The sequence below is a fragment of the Pseudorasbora parva genome, chromosome 18 (genome assembly GCF_024679245.1).
Source record: "Pseudorasbora parva isolate DD20220531a chromosome 18, ASM2467924v1, whole genome shotgun sequence".
Taxonomy (NCBI): Eukaryota; Metazoa; Chordata; class Actinopteri; order Cypriniformes; family Gobionidae; genus Pseudorasbora; species Pseudorasbora parva.
The window spans coordinates 42,279,560-42,288,726 of NC_090189.1; the positions used below are offsets into that span (position 1 = coordinate 42,279,560).

General features: G+C 44.7%; 1 protein-coding gene across 2 annotated transcripts; it reads left to right on the forward strand.

Annotated features, from left to right (window-relative positions):
• The first annotated feature begins 2,016 nt into the window (after positions 1-2,016).
• LOC137046922 (uncharacterized) lies at positions 2,017-5,891 on the forward strand. Of its 2 annotated transcripts, XM_067424391.1 has the most exons (4): positions 2,017-2,263; positions 3,257-3,355; positions 5,078-5,608; positions 5,704-5,891. In XM_067424391.1, exons 1-4 carry the CDS (start codon positions 2,119-2,121, stop codon positions 5,799-5,801), a joined length of 873 nt encoding a protein of 290 aa, XP_067280492.1. In that variant the 5' UTR covers positions 2,017-2,118; the 3' UTR covers positions 5,802-5,891. The 2 variants fall into 2 exon arrangements, with proteins under 2 accessions (XP_067280492.1, XP_067280493.1); XM_067424392.1 differs by lacking the exon at positions 3,257-3,355.
• The last annotated feature ends 3,276 nt before the right edge of the window (positions 5,892-9,167 follow it).

Genomic DNA, 9,167 nt, shown 5'->3' on the forward strand with positions numbered 1-9,167 from the left:
ACCATCAATCCCATAGATGTTGTGTTTGAAACACCCTCACAGCAGTATTACAAATATGCAGCATTAAGCAGTACATCAAGTATTACATAACTATTAGGGGTGGGAATCACAGGATAAATCGATATGATACTATCATGATATTTTACCAACAATAACTATCACAACAGCAGCGACTCTTTGACACGATATGTTTCAAGAAAATCATGATATATCACTATCATTCTGTAAATAAAATGTGCCAAAGATGATTAGTTTTTCATTTATTAACAGTTCATCTATTTATTTATTTTAAATGGCAACAATGCACAATAAGTATTATACAGCTACCAAACAGCCATACGCTTGAAAAATGCTTATTTCTAGAGAGAACAGATTTGTGACTAAATGATTTATAGTAAAATAAGGAAAAATCTCTACTATTACTACTACTATGAATGATCATATCAGCAACATCTCCAATTTATATTACTAATGGTAGTAATTTAATACTAGTAGTTATTAGGGATGTCACAACACTAAAAAATCCAATTAATAAAATGTTGGAAGAGCAAAAAAATATATGTTGAACTAATTTTCTTACATGTGCTTAGTTAAGAAGACTGAGTTTGGTGTGTTTTTAACAGTCTTAGTGCATTAAGCCACGTTAAGCGTTTTAGCTGTGGAAAATCAGCCAGTAAATCGCATGCAACCCATAGCAACGCGCTATGGCAACACTTAGACGACTGATAAGAAAAGTCAGAAAACAAAATGAATTTAGCCCTTTGGAAGATTCAGTTCGAAGGCCGGTAAGCGCCCTCTGGAGGAAGAACACTGTATGGCATCTTTGGGACAGATACGGATAGGCTTCTGTGCATTTGTGAATCAAGGCCACGGACAGTCTTAAAACATTCCACAGGTACAAAAGCGCATATTCAGGGGCATTCTAAGAAGAACACCAATGCAAAAGACTGTGCATTAAATTACAGGTGTGTAATTTACACATAATTAAATGTGTGTGTGGATCTCTCGCGTGCATTTGTGGATTGCTTTGTGTGTGTGTGGATCTCTCGCGTGCATTTGTGGATTGCTTTGTGTGTGTGGATCTCTCGCGTGCATTTGTGAATTGGTGCGTGCGCATGTGGATCTCTCGCATGCATTTGTGGATTGCTTTGTGTGTGTGTGGATCTCTCGCGTGCATTTGTGGATTGGTACACGCGAATGTGGATCTCTCGCGTACATTTGTGGAAGGTTTTGATACTGTTTTCTCTCCATATTTAGGTAGTTTTTTCAAATCTCTGGAAAAAAGAAGAAAGAAGAATGTGACGTGCTAAAGATTTATAGATATTCTTATGCCTCTCCCTGATTGGGTAACGGTAGTACAAGACAAAAACATTCAAACTGATCTAATATCACACAGTGGAGCTTTAAGGAATAAACGCGCCTGCATTCGTCGGGCAGAGGGTTAAAGATAGCCTAGACCTACATTTATAATGCAAAAGCTTTATATTAAAGATCAATAAAAATATAAAGCTTTTGCAGAATTATAAATGTGTATATGTCACTTCAGACATTTAATGCGTCCTGGTTGAATATGTTTCCCAAAAATGGGAAGTGTTTTTTACTTTCTATTCATTATATAATCCTAAATAAAAATGTAGGCTACTCAACTGTTTTCACCATTAATGATAATAATAAATGTTTATTGAGGTCAAATCCTCATATCAAAGTGATTTGTGAAGGATATGTGACACTGAAGACTAAAATGATGATCAATTCCGCTTTGATCACAGGAATAAATTATACTTTACTAGGCCTATATATTCACACAGAGAGAGAAAAAAGGTAATTTTAAATTGTAAAAATATTTCCCAATATTGTTTTTGCTGTATTTTGGATCACATACATTTAAGACAGAAATATACAAAAGATGGATAAATTCGCGTCATTGGCCTCAGCTTCGCGCTCGACTGGCCATGATGTGTGACGTCACAGGCGCGGCAGTTCTGATCGTGACGTCACAGACGGACAGTGCTTATAACCCGATCGCGCTGAGCAAGTTGAGTTCGGCGAATATCAGAGAGAAAAATCTGCACGAAGTGTCACACACACCTGAAGTCTCCCGGTAAGCAGTTGTCTAAAATGTCGTCTACAGTAGCGAGACCTGAGGAGATGGAGAGCAGCGACGAAGAGTTCGTGGATGCGTTTGAGTATTTACCTGAGGAGAGCAATCCCAGCTCCAGCGCATCAGATCCGGCGGAAAACAGCTCGCAGGACAGCCCAACAGGTGAGGGATGGATTAACACACATCAACACCGAGTAACGGGTACAGAAATAATACAGGGGACACCTGGGTGCGTCGAGAAAAAGTTGGCAAGAGCGCTCTTTTAGTAAAAATAGAGTTTGGTTCAAAATAGCAGCCGAGGGAGTATTTTGTTGCCATAACAACAGCCGCAACAAGAGAAACCGAGAAACCCGCAGCGTAATTCAAAAACACTACTTAATGTGGGACGAAATGTACTTTTAAGACTTTTTCAGTCGAGCATGTACTTTAAATCTCAAACCTGAGTTTATTTCTAAAGAGAGCGAATATTTGATTTGGCGTTTTCGGAGTTCTGCGATCCAGTCGATCAGCGGCGCTCATCGCTCGTTTACCCCGGGGAGAGCAGCCTTTCCTCGGCGTGACCTTCTGACGTCTGCCGCTGACTCTGCTGTCTCTGTAGTGGTTAAACATGACATATAATTCGTCAAATCTTTGGTCTCATGGATCTATATTTTTTCCCCTGGCAAATCTTTAGGCTGAGGGCAAAGTGAAGCGTCATTACTTTATGTTTAAGCTATTTAACTTTACGTTACTCTTGTTGCCCACTAGCGCTGACTTTTTGTTTGACTGAATTGTTTGCTTTATTTCTTCTTATACCTTTTACTCGTACTTTTATAATGGCTATAATACATAAACTGACATTTTAAAAAAGAGAGAGTTGTGTTTTATTACAGTGATAATATGCACACTTGTCTGAAAGCACATATTAATGTGTTTAATGTTTTAAATATAAACGAAAAGAGGCAGGGTTGTGTTTGATGCCCGTCTAGGGAGAGGGCCCTTTGAAATCCCATAAAAAGTTGTTGTTTTTTTAGCCTAATTCGAATTAATTGGCCCCTCCAATTGATTTCATTATTGATTTAAAAATATATTGCTAACACCAACTGAGAGAATGCTTGTTGCTGTAAGTAAATTATGGGCCAGGCCAGCTAACGTCAGGTTGCCAACATTAACCAGTTTCAGAAACAGCCAGTGACACAGCAGCAGTAGCAGCACTGGCCAGTCCTGGCTGCTGTCCTGGAGATGAGGCTGAGAGCAGAAATGAGGAAACACAAGGTGAGATCATTGCTCAAAGGGCCAGCTCCCCCCTTGCTTCCTAATTGTAAGCTGTTTACCTTAAATAAGTAAGCCTTTTGATTCAATGTGTGTGCTATTGCCTAGTGCTATTGGAGTGGTGGAACGCGTGGCAGCACAGTGTAAAGCTACTAGCCCTACTATTGCTTATAATGTGTGATATATTCTCAAACTCCTTAATAAATGATCTGCCTATATTTCTGCACATGTAGATGTGCCTACTAATATAACTGTGTTCTCAAGCTCACACAGGTAATATTGATTTGAGCAATATCACAGCAGATCTCATCACTGATTTCACAAACAAAAAGACTCGTCAGTGGGCATTCTGGGATGTAGATTACATCTCATTTGACTTTATTTTATTTTTATAGTTGACATTTTTTTAAATTATGGCAGGCTTAGCTTATTTGATTGGTTTCTGAGGGTACAGTTGTCTCGTGTTCTCCTGTTCAAAAATAAATGTTTTTAATTTAAAACTTGCATTAGTATCATGGATCAAAATGACAAACCCGATGTAGCCTAAGGTTTAAAGGTATTTGAGCACAAAAATAGATTTAAACACTATTTATACTTGTTTATATTCAAATAATTAAAATAACTCAATTGAGTTTTCATTTTGCTAACCCGCACCGTACGATGGCATGTGTAGGGGCCGACTGACATTGAGAGTATACGGGGCCCAGAGTTTGGTGCTACGCCCCATTTTAATGCTGTCTCTATCGCAGAATCTGACGTTCCGAAGCGCGAAACTTAAATCACGTGAGCGAACTCAAGACACATAACGACACTCAGAACGCATTATTCATTACACTACAGCATCGCACACAATATAACTCACATTTATCATTTATTAAGGGCTGAAATGTTGCACGCATATGTAACAAGCAAAGTATTTATCATAATAATGTTTGAAAATATCAGCTCTACTGTTATATGGGGCAAGGTACTTTTGGTTTGTTAACTGTGCTTATAGAAACTGAAGAACAAAGAATGCGCATCAGGTGAGTTTTAATTCGAATAAAACCAAGCGGCTGGAGGCGTATCGTGTGGGCGGAGCTCAAAAGTCAGGTGCGCACATTCACTTCACAACAGACGTGAATTTGCATCATGAGGGGCTTCTGCCAGGCGGCTGAATGTCTATATATATGTATATTTTTAACTCGTATTAGTTAGAAAAGTCTTTAGTTTTATCATATTTTTAAAAGAAAAATACGCTGTAGCGAGTTTTTCCGAATAAAACCAAGCGGCTGGAGGCGTATCGTGTGGGCGGAGCTAAAAAGTCAGGTGCACACGCAGCTATTGCGTTGAGAGCGTTTGAAAGCTGTGACATCCTAATGGGCCGTTCACACAAGACACGAATGAAGGTAATAAAGCGCCCTATTCGAGCGCGAACATTTTGAGTTTCCTTGCTTCATTTGCGCTTGACATTCACTTCACAACAGACGTGAATTTGCATCATGAGAGGGGCTTCTGCCAGGCGGCTGAATGTCTATTCGCGTCTTTGCATTGACGTAAATCACTTGCGCGTAACGCTTCATTCGCGTCAGGTGTGAACGCACCTTGATGGTTTATCAGCGGTAAATATGTTCTAGTCATGTTTGTACATGATTAGTTCATGATTTATAATAACTCATGACTGAAGTGTTACATTAATCATCAAGCTGTAATCTGTGCTAATAAAACATGTTTCTAAACTTGCAGAAAAAACCACTAAATGGAGGAAAGTGAGGAAGGTGGTGAAACGAAGCTTCCAAACCGTCTCTAACAGAGTGTGTGCTCTTGTGAAGCGTGAGTCTGCAGCAGCCACGGATCCACTCGAGACCGAGGCGACGCGTGATGATGCTCAGCCATCGCCGAGCGCTTCTGTGTGCTTTATCACCTTGGAAGAATATATTGAAATGAAAGGCTCTTCAATGAAGGAAAAAGATGCGAGAATCATCATGAGGCGACTCTTTGAGACTCTCAAAACCTCCTGGGATCTTGGGGTTTACCCGCCAATCTATGTGCATGAAATAACCATCGACCCCAACACACTCCAGATCAATATAATTGACCCTAATACTCGGGCACCAAGGCAGCCATTGAAGAATATGACAGAATTTCAGCAAGCTTTACTCGAAGCCTGGTTTAATCGGTGGGAAAAATTAAAGTACGCAGAATCATATTTCAACGTGATGTACGCGCTGGTCGACAACATCAAGCGCCCGTTTTGGAAAAGGCGCGTGTCCTTTGGTGAGATGAATAACAATAAAGATAATGAATGTTAGTCATAGTAACACATTACCGTACCTCATGACTAATCTGCTTTCCTCTAATCTCGTTCACAGAATGCTCCTTTCTTCTCTGGCGACTGGCAATACAGCGAAGGTCTGAACTGGAGACAACCTTGCAGGACGTTTTAAATGATCCCTGGTTCAGCCGATGATCAGTTAAGGAGAATTTTAAGAGCTCTTCCTTTACTCCACTGATCCACACACAATTACAAACAGATTCAACAACAGGCAATAATCGTTTGTCAAAGGGGGAGTGGCGTCAGTTAAGGGGGAGTGGCGTCAGTTAAGGGGGAGTGGCGTCAGTTAAGGGGGAGTGGCGTCAGTTAAGGGGGAGTGGCATCAGTTAAGGGGGAGTGACGTCAGTTAAGGGGGAGTGACGTCAGTTAAGGGGGAGTGGTATCAGTTAAGGGGGAGTGGTGTCAGTTAAGGGGGAGTGGTGTCAGTTAAGGGGGAGTGGTGTCAGTTAAGGGGGAGTGGCATCAATTAAGGGGGAGTGGTATCAGTTAAGGGGGAGTGGCATAAGTTAAGGGGGAGTGGTATCAGTTAAGGGGGAGTGGTGTCAGTTAAGGGTGAGTGGTGTCAGTTAAGGGGGAGTGGCATCAATTAAGGGGGAGTGGCATCAGTTAAGGGGGAATGGTATTAATTAAAGGGGCAATGTAAAAAAAACGCCACTGGGGCCCGGATGGCAGTGCATTTCCTTTTTTCTTTTCCTCTCTCTTCTCCCTCTTCTCTGTCACTCCTCGTGCTTCCGTCTCCTTTCTCTCGCCTCGTCTGTTCCGACTCACAGGTGTTGCAGATGCCGTGACTGGAGCGGTGTGGAGCTACTTCTCGTGAGTGCCCTTGACCTGTGGGAGGTGTGGGGGTTAGTCACATTCGTGGGCGTGGGTGGGTGGTGATCCGTTACGGTGTAATTAGTAGTTTTTTTGGGTGGGGGGGTAGGGGGTTTAGGGGTTAGTCACGTACGTGGGGGGGGGATACGTTGCGGTGTAATTTGTTTAGATTGTTTGTTTGTTTTTTTGGGGGGGGAGTTCAGGGTTAGTCACGTTCGTGGGGGGGTTGGGATCCGTTGTGGCGTAATTCGCCGTTTTTTGGGGGGGAGGGGGGGTGTTCGGGTTAGTCACGTTCATGGGGGTATGTTTGGGATCCGTCGTGGTGTAATTCGTGTTTCCGGGGGGGGGGGGGGGGGTGTTGCAGGTGTTAGTCAAGTTCGTGAGAGGGGGGGGTTTGGGATCCGTCGTGGTGTAATTCGTGTTTCCGGGGGGGGGGGGGGGGGTGTTGCAGGTGTTAGTCAAGTTCGTGAGGGGGGGGGGGTGTAATGGGGCATTGTTGGGTGGTGTTTGTGTGTGGGGAGGGTGTTGGGTGGTGTTTGTGTGTGGAGGGTGTGTTGGGTGGTGTTTGTGTGGGGGGAGGGTGCTGGGTGGTGTTTGTGTGGGGGGAGGGTGCTGGGTGGTGTTTGTGTGGGGGGAGGGTGCTGGGTGGTGTTTGTGGGTGGGGAACCCCCAACTCTCACACCCTCACCCGCTCACAGGCCGGAGGTGCTTATGGGACGGCGCTCTACACTCCCAGTCATGGCGTCCGCAGCATTCGGGGGTTTGGACAGGTGAGGTGAGAGAAGGAGACGGAAGCATGAGGAGCAACAGAGACGTGAGAGGGGAGAGAGGAAAAGAAGACATTGTCCCGTTCCCAAAATGCACTGACATCCGGCCATAGCCAATGGCGTCAGACTCATTCCCCCACTCCCCCAGGGTTGACTCCCCCAGTTCACTCGCCCAGGGTTGACTCCCCCAGTTCACTCCCCCAGGGTTGACTCCCCCAGTTCAATCGCCCAGGGTTGACTCCCCCAGTTCACTCCCCCAGGGTTGACTCCCCCAGTTCACTCGCCCAGGGTTGACTCCCCCAGTTCACTCCCCCAGGGTTGACTCCCCCAGTTCAATCGCCCAGGGTTGACTCCCCCAGTTCACTCGCCCAGGGTTGACTCGCCCAGTTGACTCCCCCAGGGTTGACTCCCCCAGTTCACTCCCCCAGGGTTGACTCCCCCAGTTCACTCCCCCAGGGTTGACTCGCCCAGTTGACTCGCCCAGGGTTGACTCGCCCAGTTGACTCCCCCAGGGTTGACTCGCCCAGTTGACTCCCCCAGGGTTGACTCCCCCAGTTCACTCGCCCAGTTGACTCGCCCAGGGTTGACTCGCCCAGTTCACTCCCCCAGTTGACTCCCCCAGTTGACTCCCCCAGTTGACTCCCCCAGTTGACTCCCCCAGTTGACTCCCCCAGTTCACTCCCCCAGTTCACTCCCCCAGTTCACTCCCCCAGTTGACTCTAGATTAAAGCCGCATCTCTTTAGCCAAGCATTCACATAATGCATCTCATCACCTTGCACTCCAGTTATATCAGCGCACATGATTGCCTTTGCTTAATGCTTTGAACAGCAGCTATGCTAATTATTTTCCTGTTCTGTTTTATTTTATCTGGACGGCCATCCCGAGGGAACCAGAGAGTCTGTCAGCTCCAGTCTGGATCCAGCCTATCATGAAGACTTCATTTTAGTTCCTTGCCACCGTCGCTTTGGCTTACTCAGTTGGGGACACTAACTTCAGATGACCATCACCTGTGACCATCACCTGTGAAGAGGTGCCTCGACTCCTGGAGGACTTCAGATGACCATCACCTGTGACCATCACCTGTGACCATCACCTGTGACCATCACCTAATGATGTCCGACTTCGTCAGTCGGAGATAACTAATACTATAAAGATAGTTCACACAAAAATTACAATTATTTCATCATTTCCTCTCCCTCAAGTTGTCCTAACCTGTGTAGGTTTCTTTGTTCAGATATTTTGAGAAATGTAACAGCAACCATTGACTACCATAGTATTTTCTCCTACTAAGGCAATCAGTGGTTGCTCTCTGCTTGGTTTACGCCGAGGGAACTAGAGAGTCTGTCAGCTCCAGTCTTGATCCAGCCTCTTATGGTGCGTTCACACCAGACGTGAATGAAGCGATAAGTGTGAGTGATTTACATGTTAAGTCAATGCAAAGATGTGAATAGCCAATCTGCGGCACGAATTGAGCTAAACGCGTGATTCGCACAAGTTGAAAAGTTCCTCACCTGTTTATGACACAAAGAATTAAGGCAGTTCTGAAGGCAAAAGGGCCTCAAACACAGTATTAGTGTGGTGTTTCTAATAATCCTTTAGGTGAGTGTATATACCCCCTGTGTTTGACCCCCTTTTGCCTACCCATCACACACACACACACACACACACACAGCCCCTAAACCTACCCATCACACACACACACACACACACACACACACACAGCCCCTAAACCTACCAATCACACACACACACACACACAGCCCCTAAACCTACCCATCACACACACACAGCCCCTAAACCTACCCATCACACACACACACACACACAGCCCCTAAACCTGCCCATCACACACACACAGGCTCTAAACCTACCCATCACACACACACAGCCCCTAAACCTACCCATCACACCCATCACACA